At 39.2% G+C, this 22969-nt stretch overlaps 1 protein-coding gene across 6 annotated transcripts in view; it reads right to left on the bottom strand.

Moving 5' to 3' along the window:
* Positions 1 to 22969, bottom strand: part of DGKI (diacylglycerol kinase iota) — a 468091-nt gene that overhangs the window by 161028 nt on the left and 284094 nt on the right. For all 6 annotated transcript variants that reach the window (XM_010340506.3, XM_039472800.2, XM_074379024.1 and 3 more), the window contains exons 18-20: positions 21766 to 21839; positions 19907 to 20018; positions 4071 to 4270 (exon numbers count right to left, since the gene is read on the bottom strand). In XM_010340506.3, the coding sequence (XP_010338808.2) occupies positions 4071 to 4270; positions 19907 to 20018; positions 21766 to 21839 (386 nt within the window). The remainder of the gene's footprint in view (positions 1 to 4070; positions 4271 to 19906; positions 20019 to 21765; positions 21840 to 22969) is intronic.

Below are 22969 nucleotides of genomic sequence, written 5' to 3'. Positions count from 1 at the left end.
CCTCTACCAAAAATTAGCTGGCCATGGTGGCGCACACCTGTAATTTCAGCTACTCGTGAAGCTGGGGCAGGAGAACTGCTTGAACCCAGGAGGCAGAGTTTGCAGAGAGCCGAGATGACACCATGGCACTCCAGCCTGGGCAAAGTACGAGATTCTGTCTCAATAAACAAATAAATACAAATAAATAAATTACCCAGCCTCAGGCATTTCTTCACAGCAATGCAAAAATGGACTAACACAGATGTGCAGAAGTAGAGGTGACTGAGAGAAGCCCAGAGTCCAGCAACAGGACGAATGAGTGGATGTTAGTTTCATGTGTACAGCTGTGAACGGAATGGGCTCACTGGATGGTGGGGTGGAAAAGCAAAGGAAATGATGTTAATGAGTCCCGTTTCCAGCATGCAGTTTGAGGTTACTAGGAAACACTGAAGTAAAAATCTCAACTAACATATTTGGATATGAGTCTCCAGTTTTTAGAAGAAAAGACTGGGCTAAAGACACAGATCAGAGATAACGGTCTTGCAGAGAAAGGGCAGAAGCACCAGGAGCACTGGCATCTAAGTGGAAAGGGAATAGTTGTTAAGGCAGCCACAGCACTGAAGCCTCGAATATTCAGTTAACATGCCGAGTGAAAGGAGCCTAATTTTTAAAGATGAATTAAACGGCCACCTTCTTATAAGGAACACACACAAATACACACATGCAAGCATACACAGACACACACGCACACACAAACACACACACACAGAGGTTTTTTTAAACTAAAAATTCTAAAGATACTTTCGACTAGTTCTCCTCGAGTAAAGAAAAAAGAAGACAGGCAAAAGAAGGAAGGCAGGAAATAAAGGAAACGTCTTCCAAGTTTCTCCTTCTTCATTGGATAAAACAGTGCCCTTCACACAACTGATGGCCAAAGCAGAGAAAGGCTTGAAGGACTCAGAAGGCTGAAGGAAACTTATAGAAAAGTCTTAAAGGAAAGGCTGACCTTGAGCTTGAAACTCCACTTGGAAATCTAGGGGAAGATAGAGATTTCAAAACAAGGTTTTCTGGTAAAGTAGAAAGAAATATCTAATCGTAGAAGGTAAATAAGATCAGAATGAGAGCAATTAAGGTTTAGTAAGCAAATATTACATGCTAACAGGGTTTTTTGCCTTCTTTTGAAAATGTGCTACCTGTATTGATTTTCTGAAAATATAGTGTTGAATGATAATTTTTCACAAGTAGTAATAAAGATTTTTGTTATTTTTAAGTCTTATATTTATTAATAAAATAAAAATTATACTATTACCCCACTTCTCGTAAGTCTTTCAGAGGGCATGGGGTGGCTTGGATGCAGGCACCACTGTCCCCTGGTAGAAAGTAAGTAACAATTTTGGGGTCTTTTGTTGTTGTTGTTGTTTGTCTCACTCTGTTGCCCAGGCTGGAGTGCAGTGGTGAGATCTTGGCTCCCTGTAACCTCTGCTTTGTGGGTCCAAGAGATTCTTGTGCCTCAGCCTCCTGAGTAGCTGGGATTATAGGTGCATGCCACCACACCTGGCTAATGTTTTGTATTTATAGTAGAGAAGGGGTTTTGCCATGTTTACCAGGCTGGTCCTAAACGCCTTATCTCAACTGATCTGCCCATCTTGGCCTCCCAAAGTGCTGGGATGACCTGTGTGAGCCACTGCACCCGGCAAGTAACAGTGGTGTTTTTTTTTTTTTTTTTTTGAGACGGAGTTTTGCTCTTGTTACCCAGGCTGGAGTGCAATGGCGCGATCTCGGCTCACCGCAACCTCTGCCTCCTGGGTTCAGGCAATTCCCCTGCCTCAGCCTCCTGAGTAGCTGGGATTACAGGCACACGCCACCACGCCCAGCTAGTTTTTTGTATTTTTAGTAGAGACGGGGTTTCACCATGTTGACCAGGATGGTCTCGATCTCTCGACCTCGTGATCCACCCGCCTTGGCCTCCCAAAGTGCTGGGATTACAGGCTTGAGCCACCGCGCCCAGCCAGTAACAGCATTTTTAAGTTGAGGCTACTTCTTGAACACCTGCACAGCTAAGTGCTGTAAGAAGTGCCATTGTATAACATGTGTGCCATGAATACAAATAGAATACAATTCTTTTTATGTGATTCTATAGGTGAGGAAAGCCAAATGAATTCTTAACAATATGGTTACTGAGCAAATACAAATTCTCAACACAAAGGTAAAAGCTGTTTAAATACCTGAAAATCATTTCATGTGTAATAAGATTATTAAATACAGAAGCAGCAGGCCTAACTAAGACTGTGGGCTCTCTGCCTATATATATAGTCAAAGCTTTTAGCTTCTGCATATCTTCTTAACAAACTATCTACAAGTGACCCAACAACATAGGCTACAGCACAGTTTCAGAGATGGTTTTTCACTTGGAATTTCATAGACTTCTAGCAAACCAATGGTCCATGGTTTAACTCTAACATTTCGAGGAGGAATCTGATGATCCATATACAACTACTGACATTCAATGTTTTTTAATATATAAACTCAGCAATTGTGTATTTAACCTAAGAGAAGGTAAAGGCAGGGAGGGCAGGCAGCATGAGGAATGAGCAAGGAGTTTTACTAAATGCAAAGTGCAAACAAAGAAAGACACAACTAAAAGATCCCTTTCCTAGATCCTGAAAATGATCTAGGAAAAATTCTGGGGAAGTCGAGTCTGAGAAGGAAGGGAGGAAGAAAGGGAGGAAGGGAGGGAGGTTGGGAGGAAGAGAGGAAGGGGGAATGGGGGGAAGGGGAGAAGGGGGAAAGGGAGGAAGGAAGAAAGGAGGCAAGGGAGAAAGGAGGGAAGGGGGAGGGGGGGAAGGGGGGAGGGAGAGAGGGAGGAAAACAGGGAGGGAGGGAGGAAAACAGGGAGGGAGGGAGGGAAACAGAATCTTTCACCCCAGCTCCAAACTGAGTCCCAGATGCCAAAAGCTGGAACACTCTGAGAGTATTACCTAATGCTGTTCCTCAACATGTTCACCAGAGAGAGAGAGAGAAATAACTCTTGGTAGTGAGTGAGGGCACCTGTGTTGCCGGCTGTTCTAGGAACATCTGCATACTGTTATATTGACTCAATAAATGTATGGCAAAGCATGCCCTTGCTTTTCAGGCACCACAAGGAAGCCAGCCACTCAGTGCAAATAGGTAACCATGCATTACAGGCCACAAACAGGAGGAGCACCTCTGAGAGTCCCTCACTGTGACAGAGAATGACGAAAGCCTAAGCCCTGAAACGGCCTTAGGCATACAGCATGATATATAGGAAATACTCAAAAGATGCCAAAAATTCCCTTCATTCTCCAGCCCCTTCTCCGACCCCAAACAAACACTTATTCACTAGTTGGAGTGAGACACACTGTAAAATGAGTATGTATTCTTAATATCTAGTCAATATTACCTTACTTCAAGTCAGTTTATTAAAATGCCCGAGAAAGGAAAACTTCAGGAGGGATACCATGTGTGTAGAGGTAGAAATAGTGGGTCAGGCTAAGTCTGGACAATAAGATGCTGCCCAGAGAGCCAACACTGAATTGAAGCACCGGAGTATGGAGGACCCCAAAATGGGAACATCAGGAAGGGAACAATTCACTGGCAGCCAGAAAGAGACGCAATGGGGATAGAAGCAAACCACTCAGCAGCTCTGCCAACCACCTGCTACTGGAGAAACCAACAGTCTTCAAGCGACCTGGGTCAAGAGCAGGCTAACTATGTGCTTCCCTAAAATAAAACAAACAAAAACGCATTTACCTGAACACACTTTACCACCCTAGGATCCCTCTCAATGATTTTCTGCTAGTCCAAGTAAATACATTCTCAAGTGGTCAGTGAAGAGGAATCATCTGTCTCACGTACGGTAATAACTCCTAAAAAAAGGATGTGGAACTGTACAATAAACAAGGAGAAAAAAAAAAACCTATATGTTCCCATGAAAGAAACCAAGGAACTGCTGTGTCTCCTGGATGTTTCTCCTCTTCCCAACACAGTGAGGTTCCCAGACCATGCACATGCTCTGCGCTCTCCTCTCCAAGGTCTTCACGTTAAGCAAGGTAGGCCATGAGCAGACTCACTCATTGAGTAAAGGCATGGATGTTCTCCTCTTGCTCTTCTGTACCATGTTGGCCTGATTCCTCAGAGAGATCCGAATCATAGCTGGGGCCAACCTACAGGGCTCCCCATCCACTTGCATGGGGATAGATTTGTAAGTTAGAAGCATGACTTCTCGACACTGGTGTAGCCTTTCTCCATGGCCCCCAACTTGCAGGGCTGCCTATAAAAACAAGAGTCAAGGGAGCAAGGAGTTAGTTCTTATTACGTAAGAAAGTTGGAGGTCAGGTGCAGTGGCTCATGCCTGTAATCCTAGCACTTTGGGAGGCCAAGGTGGGTGGATCACCTGAGGTCAGGAATTTGAGAGCAGCCTGGCCAACATGGTGAAAACTCATCTCTACTAAATATACAAAAAAGTTAGCTGGGCGTGGTAGCAGGTGCCTGTAATCCCAGCTACTCAGGAGACTGAGGCAGGAGAATGCTTGAAGCTGTGACGTGGAGATTGTGGTGAACTGAGATCTCATCACTCCACTCCAGCTTGTGCTAGATCTAATAAGTGAATTTAATGAAGTTACAAGACAAAGCCAATAAACAAATATATATATATATGTGTATATGTATATAGCCACACAAATAGTTATTTCTACATACTAACGATAAATGTAAAATTTAAATTACCATTTAAAATAGCATAAAAATATCAACTACCTAGAAATAAATTTAACAAAAGTTGTGCAAAAACCTGAAAATTGCACTGAAGCTACAAAATATTGTTGATGGATATTAAACATCTAAATAAATGGAGAAATATACCACGTTCATGTTCGTGGATTGGAACATTCATATTGTTAATATTCTAGTTTCTCCCAAAATTATCTACAACTTAAATTCAATTCCAATTAGAATTCTAATTTTTTACAGATAGTAACAGATTCTAAAACTTATATGTAAATGCCAAAAGACCTAGAATAATTGAAACACTGTTAGAACAACAAAGTGACTCATATTACCAGACTGAAGACTTACCGTACAATTAATTAAGACAGTGTGATATTAGCAATAAAGATAAACAAATCAATGGAACAGAATAGACTCTAGGTACCAAGCAAAAGCATCAAGGCAATTTTACAGAAAAGGAAAGCTTATTCAAAAAATAGTGCTGGAAAAAAAAAAGGGATAACTGCATTTTTTACGAATGAATATGTATCTTACACAATACACAAAAAATAATTTGAGCTGAATCACATATTTATACATAAAAGCTAAAAATATAAATCTTCAAGAAGAAAACATAGGTGAATGGCCTCCCAATCTTTCTGGAAGTAATCAAAGATTTCTTTGGAAGCACACAAAAAGCTCTAACACAAATTAAGCCCTTTTCATAATATTGGATGTTTAAAACTTATGCTCAAAGCAAACACTAAAAACACAAAAAGGAAAAGTATAAACAAAAAGAATATATTTTTAATAAATAAATCTGTCAGAAGACTTGTATCCAGAATAAATCTCTTCTGTTTCAACAATAAAAGATAAATAGGCCATTAAAATACGCAAAAACACAGTTAATTCTTTTTTAAAAAGACGAAAAGGTAAAAATAAAAATAAACTCTTCCTTACTCTCAAATGTTGTTGTTTGTAAGGACATAATTATCTGTTCCAGAATTTTATCTGAATAAAACATATATAATTCCTTAATTTCCTTCCAGGGATGGAAGTTTATTCTTTTCCCTGCCTGTTCTATCAAGCATAATATTTAAACATCATTTATGTCTCTATCCATTAACACGTTTTCAACACCTGCTGGGCATTTAAATCACTTCTCAGAGCACAAGGGTAGGGTGGTTGCATGGCACCTGGAATGCAGCCGGCAGGCCTTTGGTGACCCTGTTGCCTCAAGAGGCTCCAGCACCCCTGACCGCCACAGTCATGGGGACTCAGGAACTCTGTCTACTAAATCCCTTCTCATCCATAAACTCTGTATACAACTCTTGGGCAAGTAAAGAGTATGAAATTTCTAAAAAGCAATTCTATAATTTTTATTAAGAGGCTTTAAAATGCTTATGTCATTGAATCAGTACTTTCCTTAGGATTTGCCATAAGAAAATAATTTGAAATGTGAAGAGAGGTTTACAAACAATTAGGTTAATTACAGAATTATCTGCAATACAAAACATCAGAAACCTAAAAGCTTCATAAAGGAAACTTTGCATAAAAGAATAATTATTGCATAAATTAGTATACATTTATACAATAAAAAAGTAGGTAGCCATTTGTAGTATGGGTTTTCCTTAAAACACGGTTTCCTGTATTTTTTAAAATGTAAAAATTAAGCAATTAGAAAGGAACATATCAGATATAAATAGCTATTTATGGTCATAAAATTGTAACTGATATTTTTACTTTAGTTCTTACGTATATTATAAAAATGAACATTTAATATTCCCTTTCTTCTTAAAACAAAGATATATGGTAAATGTAAAACTTCAACCCTGAGAATTTCTCCATGTACTTTTTGCTTACTGAATAACCTCTTGCTTTCCTAATTCCTAACTATAGAGAAAGATGCACTTTTTAATTTCAATTAACAAAAAGAAAGCTGACCGTGCTTTCTTTAAAGTTTACAAGACTGAAATATTTGGATTTCATACTGAATGGCAAATTAGGTTCCCAATTCCTCTAACTGAATAATGCTTTGAACTGTCTTGAGAAGTTTTAAATTACTTAGAAACAAACTCAACATGAAAGGGTCGAAACTATAATGGCAGAAAATTGTGGCCGAAATAAATACAAATTAAAATGTCTGATTATGGTCTTTGTAAAATCGAGAAAGGTAATCAGGTTACCCAGCACCCAGTCATCTTAATTAGTAGGAAAACATTTCAACCAGTAAAATAAATTGAAGACTTCTGCTTTGAAATTTGCAATTACAAGATAAAGAGCCTAAAAGAAACAGTCGTTTTTCACATTCCAGTAATTCTATTTCAAAGCTCTCTTATTAAAGTGCCACTCTGAATTTTTTATTTTTTGGATTTTACTTAAATCGTAAGCAATGTACAAATATATTTATTGGTGTATTTCATGATTTTAAAAGTTTATAGCCTTTAATTACTTCACATATAACAACTTCTAAGAAAATAGTTTGTTTCTAAAAAGCTTGACCTACGGGTTATGTTTTTAATTGTATAGCAGCTATATTAAATATACAAAAGTATATACACATATACCCAAATAACTACATTCTTCTGTTTATGTAATAATCTTAATGTTTGAATTTTCAAATAATTTACCTTCTTAGAAATATAATCAATATACTACTTCAAGAAATGTACAATTGAAGACTGCAAATTAGATTCTTTCATCCTGAATGAAAAAAAACACAACACTGGACTACTATGTGAGTAGCAAGCAGTAAGATAAAATGTGTCTGACAATAGAGAAATATATACCAGTACACATTTAGAGAGCATAGGATGTTCAAAACTATACAGCTTAAACACCATTTAATTCTGCTTTTCTTAGATAGGATTCTCTATCTTGGAAGCAACTAGAGTCACTGGAATCTGAGATTCAATCATGCATTTGATGCTAGCTGATGTTGTATATGGATTACCTTATTCACATGATGTAAAGAGAAAAAATAATTGACATAATTTTAGTATTCCATTTCCTTTTTGCCAACTCCCACAGGCTATTGTTTCTCTTTTTCCTACAAATGATAGGAGGAGAATAAAAAGATTTGGCAGAACCCCTCCCTCTCCAAAACAATCTCTCCATCCTAGAAAGATCTCCTGAACTCTATGTTTCAAATTGCCCACTTCTATATTCCTTTAGATGTCTTACAGAGATTTTGAATTTAAAACAGCTAAAACAGCGTATTTCTTCTGAGATAGTCGCTCTTTTATGTTTTCTATCTCATTTAATACATTTATCCTTTACCTAGATGTCTATGTTAGCCCCCTGGAATTTGGGTATACCCTTCCTTTTGTGCCCTTCACAATAAGTCACTATGTCCAAACAACTCTCTTGAATTCACCAGCCCCTTCTATCTTCATTGGTACTTTCTTACTTCAGGCTTGCAGGTCTTTTCTTTTTTCTTTTTCTTTCTTTGATTTTTTTTTTTTTTTGGAGAGGGAGTTTCACTCCTGTTGTCCAGGCTAGAGTTCAATGGCATGATCTTGGCTCACTGCAACCTGCACCTCCCAGGTTTAAGCAATTCTCCTGCCTCAGCCTCCCAAGTAGCTGGGACTACAGGCACCTGCCACCATGCCCAGCTAATTTTTTGTATTTTTAGTAGAGATGGGGTTTCACCATGTTGGCCAGGCTGGTCTCAAACTCCAACCTCAGGTGATCTGCCCACCTCGGCCTCTCAAAGTGCTGGAATTACAGGCGTGAGCCACTGCGCCCAGCCAGGCCTTCTCGTTTCTGCACCTGGACTCAGGTGCCAGCATTCTGGTTTATCTACCTGCTTCCAGTTGTAAATTCTTGTTGTCTCCTACAATGTCATCCACGTAACTTTTCTAAAGCACAAATCTAACTTTGTTTCACCCTATCTTTCAGCCTTCCTGTTGACAGCTTAAAGAACTTTGTCTATGCTCTGTCTTTCTCCACATCCACAGCTTCATTGACTCTGTGTCAACACTGGGAGCCACCATGGGAACCCTCTCCTAGGATACAGTGGTCTCTTAGGCTAATTCCCTGATGGTCATGTTCACCTGGCAATTCCACTCCCAGGGACTCTCACTTCTCTGTGAGATTATTGCTGACATCCCCATTTTACAAACACTGTTCTCATTTCAATTCTTTACACTCTCACCCTGGTCTTTCTCTTAGAATTCACTACCTGAGATGATGATTGTTTACTCCTTTGTCCCCTTGAAAACACCAAACTATGAACACCCTGAGGACAGGGCTTTTCTTTTGGTTCATTTCTTGACAGTTTTACCCAGTAGCATGCCACTTAGGGATGCAGTATTAGTGGATTCAGTAAGTATTCAATAAATGAATGTGATTGACACTGAAGGAATGGAAGCAGAGAGACAGTTGAGCCAAGTATTACCTTGAATTTTAAAAATTCCTATTAATTAGACATCATCACTAGCACTCAAATTTCCCTTACATTGCATACACCTTTTATGACCCAGACTAAGAAGGTACACAGTGTTACTTCCACTGTATTCAACCATCAAAGTCGTCACAAGCCCAAGCAAATACTAGAGGAAGCTAAATCCCAATATTTCATGAGATTGTTGTTCAAAAACTAAGGCCATTTAAAACCAAAGTCACCATTGGAGGATGCTAGTGAACCAACTCAGTATTCGAAAACGTATAAAGAAAGAAAAAGAATCACTTATTCAGCCTTTCCAGCTCAAACTATATGACTAAGTAATCAAACAGTAAATGAGGTGAAATTTCTCTTTATAGAAATATTCCAAGTAGTAAATGAAGAAGGAGAGAATTAGAATATCAGGCTGGGTATGGTGGCTCATGCCTGTAACCCCAGCATTTTGGGAGGCCAAGGCAGGTGGATAACTTAAGGTCAGTAGTTTGAGACCGGCCTGACCAACATGGTGAAACCCATCTGTACTAAAAATATAAAATTAGCCAGAGGATCCCAAGGTGTTCGAATAAGAGGCAGCTCCAGAAAGCAGCTCCCAGCGAGAGAGACACAGAAACCGAGTGGTCTCCACAATTCGAAACAAGGTACCAGGTTCATTTTGTGGATCTGGTTGGACAGTGGGTATAAACCAAATAGGGCAAGTTGAGGCAAGGCAGGGTACTGTCCCACCCAGGAGGAGCGTGCAACTGACCAGAGGACCAGGGAATCTCCCCCTCTGGGACTTCGGTTTGGATACAGTGCTCCACCCAAGCCCTCTGCAACCCACAGAACAGGAGATCTTCACCGGGCTGAAAAGCCTCAGTGAGCTGCCTAAACAAAGCAGGTTCCACCCGCGCCCCGGGGGCTGTCAGCATAGCAAGGCGGAAGCACTAGCTGATGCGAAAGCCAACCCAATGGATCTACCCTCCCCACAGAGGGAAGGGGAACTAAAACCAGGGAAGCAGCCAGTACGGCAGGATGGGTTCCCCCCCCAACCCAACCAACTCCCCTCGACAAAGCCCAGCAGACTGAAAAAGATTTTCACCCCGAGTTTCGCACCTAGAGAGCCACGGGAACATCCAGCTCGTCTGGGGGGAGGGGCAGCCACCATTGCAGAGGCCGGCCTAACTTCCCTGAGTAAATAAAAGACCCAGACTCTCCAATGAACCCGTGGCAGCCCAGCAGTGCCTCTGCAGGCAGACAAAGGAAAGTCCTCCTCCCCAAGCAGCTACCTGAGATCAAAACTATATAAATCCAGTGAGATGGGAAAAAACCAGCACAAGAAGAATGAGACCATCAAAAACCAGAACACCTCTCCCCCATCATGAGATCGCAACTCCTCACCAGGGAACAAAGGGAACTCCTCACAAATCGCAACTCCTCACTAAGGGAACAAAGCTGGACGAAGAACGAATTTGATGAACTGACAGAAGCAGGCTTCAGAAGGTGAATAATAACAAACTTATCTGAGTTAAAGGAACATGTTCTAACCCAATGCAGAGAAACTAAAAACCTTGAAAAAAAAGTTAGACAAAATGCTAACTAGAATAACCAGCTTAGAGAAGAATATAAACGACTTGACAGAGCTGAAAAACACAGCAGAAGATCTTTGTGAAGCATACACAAGTTTCAAGAGCCAAATAGATCAAGCAGAAGAAAGGATATTAGAGATTGAAAATCAACTCAGTGAAACAAAACAAGAAGGCAAGAAAAGAGAACAAAGAGTGAAAAGACATGAACAAAGCCTTCAAGAAATATTAGGTTATGTGAAAAGACCCAATCTATGCTTGATCAGTGTACCAGAAGATGACAGGGAAAATGAATCCAAGCTGGAAAACACTCTTCAGGATATTATCCAGGAGAATTTCCCCAACCTTGCAAGGCAGGCCAACATTCAAATACAGGAAATACAGAGAACATCACAATGATACTCCTCTAGAAGAGCAAGCCCAAGGCACATAATCGTTAGATTCACCAGGGTAGAAACGAAGGAAAAAATACTGAGAGCAACCAGAGAGAAAGGTCAGGGTCACTCACAAAGGGAAGCACATCAGACTCATGGCGGATCTCTCGGCAGAAACCCTACAAGCCAAAAGAGAGGGTGGGCCAATATTCAACATCCTTAAAGCAAAGAACTTTCTACCTAGAATTTCACGTCCAGTCAAACTAAGCTTCATAAGTGATGAAGAAATGAAATCCTTTATGGACAAGGCATTGCTGAGAGATTTTTGTTGCTACCAGACCTGCCCTACAAGAGAGCTCCTGAGGGAAGCACTAAACACAGAAAGGGAAAAACAGTACCAGCCACTGCAAAAAAGAATCAAATGGTAAAGACCAATGATGCAATGAAGATACTACACCAACCAAAGGGCAAAACGACTAACTAGCAATAAAACGGCAGGATTAAATTCACACATAATATTAACATTAAATGTAAATGGACTAAATGCCCCAATCAAAAGACACAGACTGACAAATTGGATAAAAAGCCAAGAACCATCAGTGTGCTATATTCAGGAGACCCATCTCATGTGCAAAGACACACATAGACTCAAAATAAAGGGATGGAAGAAGATTTACCAAGCAAATGGAGAGCAAAAAAAAAAGCAGGGGTAGCAATCCTAGTCTCTGATAAAATGGACTTTAAACCAACAAAGATCAAAAGAGACAAGGAGACTACATAATGGTAAAAGAATCAATACAACAAGAAGAACTAACTATCCTAAATATATATGCACCCAATACAGGAGCACTCAGATACATAAAGCAAGTCCTTAATGACCTACAAAGAAACTTAGACTCCCGTACAGTAATAATGGGAGACATTAACACTCCACTGTCAATACTGGACACATCAGTGAGACAGAAAATCAACAAGGAAATCTAGGACTTGAACGCAGATCTGGACCAAGTGAACTTAATGGACATTTACAGAACTCTCAACCCCAAATCCACACAACATACATTCTTCTTAGCACCACATCACACTTACTCTAAAATCAACCACATAATTGGAAGTAAATCACTCCTCAGCAAATGCAAAAGAATGGAAATCATAACAGTCTCTCAGACCACAGAGTAATCAAATTAGAACTCAGGATTAAGAAACAAACTCAAAACCGCATAACTTCATGGAAAATGAACAACTGGCTCCTGAATGTTGACTGGATAAACAATGAAATGAAGGCAGAAATAAAGATGTTCTTCTAAACAAGGCGTCCCCAAACTTTTTACACAGGGGGCCAGTTCACTGTCCCTCAGACCATTGGAGGGCTGCCACATACTGTGCTCCTCTCACTGACCACCGATGAAAGAGGTGCCCCTTCCTGAAGTGCGGCAGGGGGCCGGATAAATGGCCTCAGGGGGCTGCATGCGGCCCGCGGGCCGTAGTTTGGGGATGCCTGTTCTAAACCAATGAGAATGAACACACAACATACCAGAATCTCTGGGACACATTTAAAGCAATGTCTAGAGGGAAATTCATACCAATAAATGCCCATATGAGGAGCAAGGAAAGGTCTAAAATCGACACCTTACCATCAAAATTGAGAGTTAGAGGAGCAAGATCAAAAAAACTCAAAAGCTAGCAGAAGACAAGAAATAACTAAGAGGAGAGCAGAACTGAAGGAGATAGAGACACAAAAAAAACCTTCAAAAAATAAAAAATAAAAAATACAGGAGCTAGTTTTTCAAAAAGATCAACAGAACAGATAGACTGCTAGCCAGACTGATAAAAAAGAAGAGAGAGAATAATCAAATAGATGCAATAAAAAACGATAAAGGGAACATCACCACTGATTCCACAGAAATACAAACTATCATCAGAGATTACTACAAACAACTCTGTGCACACAAACCAGTAAATATGGAAGAAATGGATAAATTCCTGGACACTTGTGCTCTCCCAAGACTAAACCAGGAAGAAGTTGAAACCCTGAAGAGACCAATAACAAGGACTTAAGTTGAGGCAGCAGTTAATAGCTTACCAACTAAAAGAAGCCCAGGTCCAGACGGGTTTACAGCTGAATTCTACCAGATGTAAAAGAGGAGCTGGTACCATTCCTTCTGAAACTATGTTAAATAATACAAAAAGAGGGAATCCTCCCCAACTCATTTTATGAGACCAACATCATCCTAATACCAAAACTGGGCAGAGACACAACTAAAAAAGAAAACTTCAGGCCAATAAGCATGATGAACATTGACACAAAAATCTTCAATAAAATACTGGCAAACAGAATACAACAGCAAATCAAAAAGCTTATTCATTCAAGTAGGCTTCATCCAGGGGATGCAAGGCTGGTTCAACATACATAAGTCTATATACATAATCCATCACATAAACAGAACCAAAACCAAAAACCACATGATTATCTCAATAGATGCAAAGAAGGTCTTTGACAAAATTCAACAGCCCTTTATGCTAAAATCACTCAATAAACTAGGTATCAATGGAACACATCAAAAAATAATAAAAGCTATTCATGGCAAATCCACAACCAATATCATACTAAACTGGAAGAGTAAAAACTGGAAGCATTCCCTTTTAAATCTGGCACAAGACAAGGATGTCCTCTCTCACCACTCTGATTAAATATAGTATTGAAAGTTCTATCCAGAGCAATCAGGCAAGAAAAAGACATAAAGGTATTCAATTAGGAAAAGAGGAAGCCAATTGTCTCTATTTGCAGATGACATGGTTGTATATTTAGAAGACCCCATCATCTCAGCCCAAAATCTCCTGAAACTGACAAGCAAATTCAGCAAAGTCTCAGGAAACAAAATCAATGTGCAGAAATCACAAGCGTTTTTATACACCAATAACAGACAGAGAGCCAAATCAAAAGTGAACTCCCATTCACAATTGCTACATAGAGAATAAAATACTTAGGAATATAACTGGCAAAGGATGTAAAGGACCTCTTCAAGGAGAACTACAAACCACTGCTCAATAAAGTAAGAGAGGACACAAACAGATAGAAAAACATTCCATGCTCATGGTTGGGAAGAATCAACATCATGAAAATGGCCATACTGCCCAAAGTAATTTATAGATTCAACACTATCCCCATCAAGCTTCCAATGACCTTCACAGAACTGGAAAAAACCACTTCAAACTTCATATGGAACCAAAAGAGAGCCTGCATAACCAAAACAATCCTAAGCAAAAAGAACAAAGCTGGAGGCATCATGCTGCCTGACTTCAAACTATACAAGGCCACAGTAATTAAAACAGCATGGTCCTGGTGCCAAAACAGAGACATAGACCGATGGAACAGAACAGAGGCCTTGGAGGCAACAACACTTATCTACAATCATGTGATCTTTGACAAACGTGTCAAAAACAAGCAATGGGGAAAGGACTCCCTGTTTAATAAATGGTGTTGGGAAAACTGGCTAGCCATGTGCAGAAAGCAGAAACTGGACCCCTTCCTGACACCTTACACTAAAATTAACTCCAGATGGATTAAAGATCTAAACATAAGACCTAACACCATAAAAACCCTAGAAGAAAGCCTAGGCAAAACCATTCAGGACAAAGGCATAGGCAAGGACTTCATGGCTAAAACACCAAAAGCAATGGTGACAAAGGCCAAAATAGACAAATGGGATCTAATTAAACTCCAGAGCTTCTGTATAGCAAAGGAAACAATCATTAGAGCAAACTGGCAACCAACAGAATGGTAAAAAAGTTTTGCAACCTATCCATCTGACAAAGGGCTAATATCCAGAATCTACAAAGAACTAAAACAGATTTATAAGAAAAAAAAAAAAAAAACCTATTCAAAATTGGGTGAAGGATATGAACAGATATTTTACAAAAGAAGACATGTATAAGGCCAAAAAATATGTGAAAAAGTGCTCATCATCATTGTTCATTAGAGAAATGCAAATCAAAACCACATTTAAAATACCATCTCACACCAGTTAGAATGGTAATCATTAAAAAATCTGGAGACAAGGCCGGGCGCAGTGGCTCAAGCCTGTAATCCTAGCACTTTGGGAGGCCGAGGCGGGTGGATCACGAGGTCGAGAGATCGAGACCATCCTGGTCAACATGGTGAAACCCCGTCTCTACTAAAAATACAAAAAATTAGCTGGGCATGGTGGCACGTGCCTGTAATCCCAGCTACTCAGGAGGCTGAGGCAGGAGAATTGCCTGAACCTGGGAGGCGGAGGTTGCGGTGAGCCAAGATCGCGCCATTGCACTCCAGCCTGGGTAACAAGAGCGAAACTCCGTCTCAAAAAAAAAAAAAAAATCTGGAGACAATAGATGCTGGAGAGGATGTGGAGAAATAGGAACACGTTTACACTGTTGGTAGAAGTGCAAATTAGGGCAACCATTGTGGAATACAATGTGGTGATTCCTCAAGGACATAGAAATAGAAATACCATTTGATCCAGCAATCCCATTATTGGGTATACACCCAAAGAATCATAAATTGTTCTACTATGAAGACACATGCACGCGTATGTTCACTGTGGCACTGTTTACAATAGCCAAGACCTGGAACCAACCCAAATGTCATTGACAATAGACTGGATAAAGAAAATATGGCACATATATACCATGAAATACTACGCAGCCATAAAAAATGATGAGTCCATGTCCTTCATAGGGACATGGATGAATCTGGAAGCCATCATTCTCAGTAAACTGACACAGGAACAGAAAATCAAACACCACATGGTATCACTCATCGGTGGGTGTTGAACAATTAGAGCATGTGGACACAGGGAGGGGAGCATCACACACTGTGGTCAGTTGGGCGGGACTAGGGGAAAGACAACAGCAAGGTGGGGAGGGATAACATTGGAGAAATACCAGATATAGGTGATAGGCGGAGGAAGGCAGCAAACCACCTTGCTATATATGTACCTATGCAACAACTCTGTATGATCTGCACATGTACCCCAGAACCTAAAGTACAAATATATATGCACATAAAATTAGCCTGGCATGGTGGCAGGGGCCTGTAATCCCAGCTACTTGGGAGGCTAAGGCAGGAGAATCACTTAAACCCGGGAGGTTCATCCCAGAATGCAGTGAGCCAAGATCACACCATTGCACTCCAGCCTGGGCAACAAGAGTTAAACTCCAACTCAAAAATAAAAGAATTAGGGTATCATTATTTTACAACCTTTAATGATTGCTAGATCCAGACATTGACCATCAATATCCACCAACATGAAAAAGGAGAAAGAAAACCAGACATTATATATTCTCTTTTAGAAAAAGAAAATACTGCTTTCAAAGTAGATTTGGGGAAAAATGTATATAGCATATGTAGATCCAACTATCAAATACAGAAAAAAGAAAGAAAAAAGCACGTTTTAATAAATGCTTCAGGAATCCTATCAGCAAAATCCAGACTCTGAAACTTGACAGGACAATTGACCAGTTTCTTCAATAAATAAAAGGGGATTAGTTGAAGGGGAAACTAAGGAGAGTTTAAAGTCATATCAACCAATCACAATGGGTGAATTTTATTTGGATTTTGACTCAAAGAAACTGCATAAGAAAATAAATGACTTTTGTGAGACAATTGGAAATTCAAGCTCTGAGTAAATATTTAGTGATATTCAGGTACTATTATTTTCATTTTTTTAAATGGTGTGTTATTGTGGTTGTGTTTATAACAGAAAATATCTTTTAAAAGTCCATTCCAAATTACTGATCAATAAAATGATATATATGCTATGCATATGATATCTATATGAAATATATTATATGCATGAAATGTCTACGATTTGCTCCAGAATAATATAATGGAAGAGGCTGTAAGTGGGACAAATGTAAGATTGTCCGTCCGTAAATTGAAAATTACAAAAGTTGAGTGATGACACTTGGGAATTTGTTGTATTGTCTATTTTTATACTGAAATCTTCACATATAAATATTTATTTTAAAAAATATTTAACTCCCCAAGAACGCTGAATAGCGTAAGCACTCCTAAATCAGTGCTGTGGTGATCTGGCCCTTACTCACTTCTTTAGCACCACCTGAGATCACTCTCTTTTCACCTACGTTTAAATTACATGAAACTACTTACAGTTCCCACAAAGCACTATGATTCCTCCTACTTCCAAATGTTTGTAAATTTTCCTTTTTCCAGAATGCCAAGTTCCATTCTTCTTCTCCTGGGAAAATTCAGTCAGTCACATCACGCATTGCCACCTGCATGCTGCAGCCTCCCTGTTGTGGACTGGCCACCCACAGTGGAGTGATGGGTATCCACCATTTACTGCCTGTGCTGCCTCTCCAGCCTTCCCTGCCCCTTTTCCTGCCCTTTGAGGCTGACCCATTTGGACTGCATCAGAGGCTCACGTGTCTTCTGCTTCTGGTTAGACTTCTCCAGATAGAGCCACCAGCAGAAGATCTGGAGGTCAAGGTGAAGAGGGAAGTCGCTGTATTTAAGTACCTGGCATGCTCCCTGCCAGGTGAGCAAAGGTTTAGTTGCTTCCTCTTTGTAAATATCACTCCTATTAGGTAACCCTTTCCAAGTAGTTCTCTTTCTAGTACTGGTGACTGCTTCTTTGCCTTTTTATCTTCAGCTCAAGGATTGGTTTCTCATAAACCTAGTACACTATTTGCAAAAGAGCCCTCCATCCAACTCTCTGTTAATTACCTAGTTTCAGTATTACTCCTGTATAATGAGTATAATATTCTAATTATTACAGTAAATATATGAATTAGTATAATAAAAATTATACTAATTATACATTTGTTAAAAAAATAAAAACACCAAAACCAGAAAGGGCTATAAGAAGAACCAGACATAGATTTGGCCTGAGAAGGCATAGAAGAAACAGTTGAAGAATATTTTAGAGAGAGAGCACATGTGCAATGGCTTTGTGGTACAAAAGAAGCAAGAGAGGTTCCATGCTCTGCTTCACTTGTCAGCTACTTGAGCTAGAAAGCAAAGATGAGAGCAGGGAAGGATAGAGAACCAGACAGAACCTCGATCTTACAGGCCAAGTAAGGACAGAGATTTTGATCCTAAGAGCAATGGGGAAATACTGAATATTCCCCTTGGCCTTCCAGGCATAGGTAAGGGATCATCATCGCGTAAACAATCCCCAAGAGCCTTCTACCACACAGGCAGGACTAGGAGGCTCTGGTGCATGATAACTACTCAATAAATGTTCACTAGATCAGTGAACAAAGAAGAAATAAACCATGTATAGACAGTTTAGAGAGTTTTTTCCATCACATATGGGCATGATTTTGTCGCCTCCAAGAATTCTTCCTTGCATGTACCCTTCTTGAACTTAATCCTATTTGTTCTTGGCTTGTGTCTTCACTTGCAATAAACATAAAAAGTACTGGAAATAAGCAGCTATATGTGTGTTACGACATTGGAAAGTAAGTCAATCCCAGTCCAACATTTTCTACCATGACAACTATTTTATTCTAGAGATGATTTAACAAGGGCCATCACAAAATCATGTGATGAAGATTCTTGCCATAAGCACAATAGATTTTTCTGTTAAACTTCACTAATTCAAGGTGGTTGAGGAAGAATTATTTGGAATTGAAAAGATGAGTAAAAGACCTATTTTGCTTTGTTTAGAACAAGAAATACAACCTTCTTTCTTTCATGCATAAGGTACAGCACAAACCATGTGCCAACCAAAGGTGACAAGCAGAAGCTTTGTTTTTATTTGCATTACAAATTCAGTATGGCCTGATTTACACACAAATAACTAAGCATAATTTTAACTGAAGGCATCATTTAATAATAAGTAGAAATGCACGGCTAAAACCTGCTTGAAAATATACTTACACTATAAATTTCCTTCCTTAATGCAAGCAAACAAAATTAAAATACAAGGTGATCTCAAGAGTGTGGCACCTGAGTATTCACTAGTATCACAATAATGGTGTCTTCATATATTCAGATTTTTGTGATAATAGAGATGTCCATCTTATTCATAAGTAAGACGGATATCCACAAGTTGCTACAGTTCTATGTTTCCTTTTTACCTAAATACAAAAGTCCTTAGTGATCAAAAAAAGTATAAAATATTATGGCTTCTGTGCCAATTCACCAATGCTGGGATGTTTCTATGATGTAATTTTTGTTTGTTTGTTTTGAGACAGAGTTTTGCTCTGGTAGCCCAGGCTGTAGTACAATGGAACAATTTCGGCGGCCTCCTGGGTTTGAGTGATTCTCCTGCGTCAGCCTCCCCAGTAGCTGGGATTACAGGCATGTACACCATGCCTGGCTAATTTTTGTATTTTTAGTAGAGGCGGGGTTTTGCCATGTTGGTCAGGCTGGTCTCAAACTCCTGACCTCGGGTGATCCACCCACCTTGGCCTCCCAAAGTACTGGGATTATAGGCGTGAGCCACTGCATCCAGCCCAGTGTAATATTTTTAATTACCATGAAAACTTCTCATTGTGTTAGAAAATTAATCAGGAAAAATAAAAAGTGATACTCATTTATTCTTGAGGTTCAAGCAAACATGCATCAGTTTCATTAGTGACATAAACGACGACTTTTTCTGTTTTTTTCCTGAGCAACTCTATAATTCATAAAGTTTGTAATTTGACAAAGCAAGAGAAAAAGTTATACTAAAGTCCTGTGAACTGAATAGACTCTGCGACTACATACAGTTCATCAATATATTTCAATATGTAAATTTTATTTTAATTATTTAATATATACATTTCATTTTAATTATGTGATGTATGTAGTCTGTGACTATATACATTACATAAAATACTTTTCATTTTAATAAAAGAGTTGTGTTGCTCACCAAAGAGGCCATGGTAAATCCAATGACTTCAATATAGCCATCATCATGACGCTGAGGTTCGAAATCATGGTGATCTCCTGGGTTTCCCCAGGGCATTGTGCCAGCACAATATCTGCCAGAGAAGATTAGAGACAGAAGTAAGTATGTCCCATCCTTCTCACGACTACCATGAGGAGTTAGTCTGAAGTTAGACCTGATGTTTATTAAACATAAAAGCAGTTTTCCATTCTTGGTACACACCTTCCAATAGAAAAGAAAATGCATTTCTTATCATCTACAAAATACCAAGCTGTGAAAATGGGCCATATTTTTGCAACAAAAGTAGCCTGTGGTATCCAACTTTCTCCTCATTCATTATTTATAATATTTCTCACTATGATTCATGTATGTCTGTTTTCTATGATACATCATGAATTGTCTATAGGTGGTTTCAGAATTTGGTCTTAAAAAAAAGACATATACATGCCAGTAGAAAATAGACAGAGAAATGAAGTGGGAAACATTTACCATTAATACATAAGCAAAATAAGAAGTACTCACAGGGGCCAGGCGCAGTGGCTCAAACCTGCAATCCCAGCACTTTGTGAGGCTGAGGCGGGCAGATCATGAGATCAGGCGTTTGAGACCAGCCTGGCCAATATAATGACACCCTGTTTCTACTAAAACTACAATAATTAGCCAGGCATGATGGCACATGCCTGTAGTCCCAGCAATTCAGGAGGCTGCGGCAGCAGAATCACTTGGGCCCAGGAGGCAGAGGCTGTGGTGAGCCAAGATTGTACCCCTGCTCTCCAGCATGGGCAACAGAGCAAGACTCTGTCTCCGTAAAAAAAAAAAAAAAAAAAGTACTCACAAGACAGAATGGAGAAGGGATGAGATACAGATAAGAGATTAGAAAGTGAAAGAAGGGAAACTGAAGAAATTGGAGAAATAGAGGAAGGAGAATACAGATGGGAAAGAGGCACGAGCAAGAAAAGAGAGGGGGAAGGACAAGATAAATAAAAAAGCAAAGAAGTGAACAATGCGTTCTGAAAATCAAGGCCTTCTACTTCAATTAAGCTGCAAATATTTCTGGAATAAAATTGTGACTGACAATACTGAACTCTGCCAAGAATAATCAGGAGACTATGATATGTTTTCCTAGCCACAGATTTACATACAACTCTCATTTCAATTAAATTCAGTCTAAATACAGTGTATTTGTAAATTTTGTGTCTGACTTGTTTGGCAGGCGAATAAATGGTTATAGATCCATCCCTTCCAAAATCTTGGCTTCAAGGCCTAGAACATAATTTACGACACTGAAATAGCATGTTTATTCCGAGTCCAGTTATCTTAAATATCCCTTTCTCCTGAGGTGCATAATAGCACCAATGGGAATTAACATCCTGGCTAGAAAACAGTATTCTAACTGATCCAATTTTTTGAAAGCAATCATCTGGCAACAATTTTGAATGAATTCCAACTCGAATCAGACTGGATGGTTTTTTAACAGTTTTTAGGAAACTGAGAACAAAAATAATTTTTCAATTATCTCATTCTTAGAGGGGGGAGGGGAAGAACAGTAATTTAGAAATAAATTAAGACGTGTCAGTCAAGACGGTTTCTTAAAGATGGGTAAGTTTCTTAAAGATGGGTAAGTACAGATGATGCATGTCACGTGACACACAAACCCACCTACCACAAAGAACACTAAATCAACCAAATCGGAGAATGAATTATCAAACCTAGAAATCTTTAATAACCCATTTAGAAAACTGATCTTCATTGTTTACAGCTAAAACTTTTCTGTTATGAAACCAGATAACCTCAAGTCAGAGTTCACATCAAACCAAGGAAACAATATAAACAGAGCTTACCTGGGTATATTTAAAAATACTATACACTGGAACTTCAGTTCCTGAATCTTTGGGGTGAGATCTGTTCCATCACACTGAAACAATGAAAGCAGAAAAAAGGGTTTGAAGTAGTCACAAGTCTAAAAAATTATCAAAGATAACTAGTTTGACCACAGTAGACACCATGGCCTCTTTCTCCTTGCTCTATCTCTGCTTAAGTATGCCGGTCACAATGATTAAAAATATATTCTGGTTATAGTTTTATGAGAACCAGAGTACAAAGCTTGATTTTGTTTGCACTGAATATAAGAACAAACCCTCCATTTGACTAAAATGATTTTTTTCCTCTGGTCTCACCATCAAAAGAAATACTACCATTCTTAACACTGAATGATTATTAGTTATCTAGGCTGATGGTGTAAATGTTAAAAGATTTATGAACACTTAAAAGAATGAAAAGAGAAACCTCAAGTTAAAGCAGTAGTATTCACCACCATCACTATCTGATTCAAACAAGTCACAAATATAATGATTGATTTTTTTTTTTGAGACGGTTTTTATTGTCAAAATGTTAATTATTTTGGAGACTTTTTTTGTTTGTTTGTTTTTTTGAGACGGAGTTTCGCTCTTGTTACCCAGGCTGGAGTGCAATGGCACGATCTTGGCTCACCGCAACCTCCACCTCCTGGGTTCAAGTAAGTCTCCTGCCTCAGCCTCCCGAGTAGCTGGGACTACAGGCGTGCGCCACCATGCCCAGCTAATTTTTGTATTTTTAGTAGAGACAAGGTTTCACCATGTTGACCAGGATGGTCTCGATCTCTTGACCTTGTGATCCACCCGCCTCGGCCTCCTAAAGTGCTGGGATTATAGGCATGAGCTACCACGCCTGGCCTGAAGACTTTTTATAAAAAAAGTATATGTACCACAAGCTTTTGAAAAGATATCTATTATAAACTAGTATTATCATCACTTGTGATTTGTTCTTATCAGTTTAATCTCATACAGATTTTGAACTTCTAAGATTCACTGCCTTCCTGGAGTTTAGACATGGCCCTGGGAATCAAGGGTCTCAGGCCAGTTTGGCCATAACAATACTTGTACATCGCTTCTCTGATCAGGTAGCGCTTCTGCAAGGTTATCATCATTTGATAAATCAAGGAAAAGTCTTTCATGTTCCTTTCTCATTTCCCACTGGTGACAAAAGTCAAAAGAGAGTAACTCTCAT

This window comes from Saimiri boliviensis, chromosome 10 (assembly GCF_048565385.1).
Source record: "Saimiri boliviensis isolate mSaiBol1 chromosome 10, mSaiBol1.pri, whole genome shotgun sequence".
NCBI classification, from domain to species: domain Eukaryota; kingdom Metazoa; phylum Chordata; class Mammalia; order Primates; family Cebidae; genus Saimiri; species Saimiri boliviensis.
Note: the sequence above shows the minus strand (reverse complement) of the source record. Positions and strands in the feature narration are given on the sequence as shown.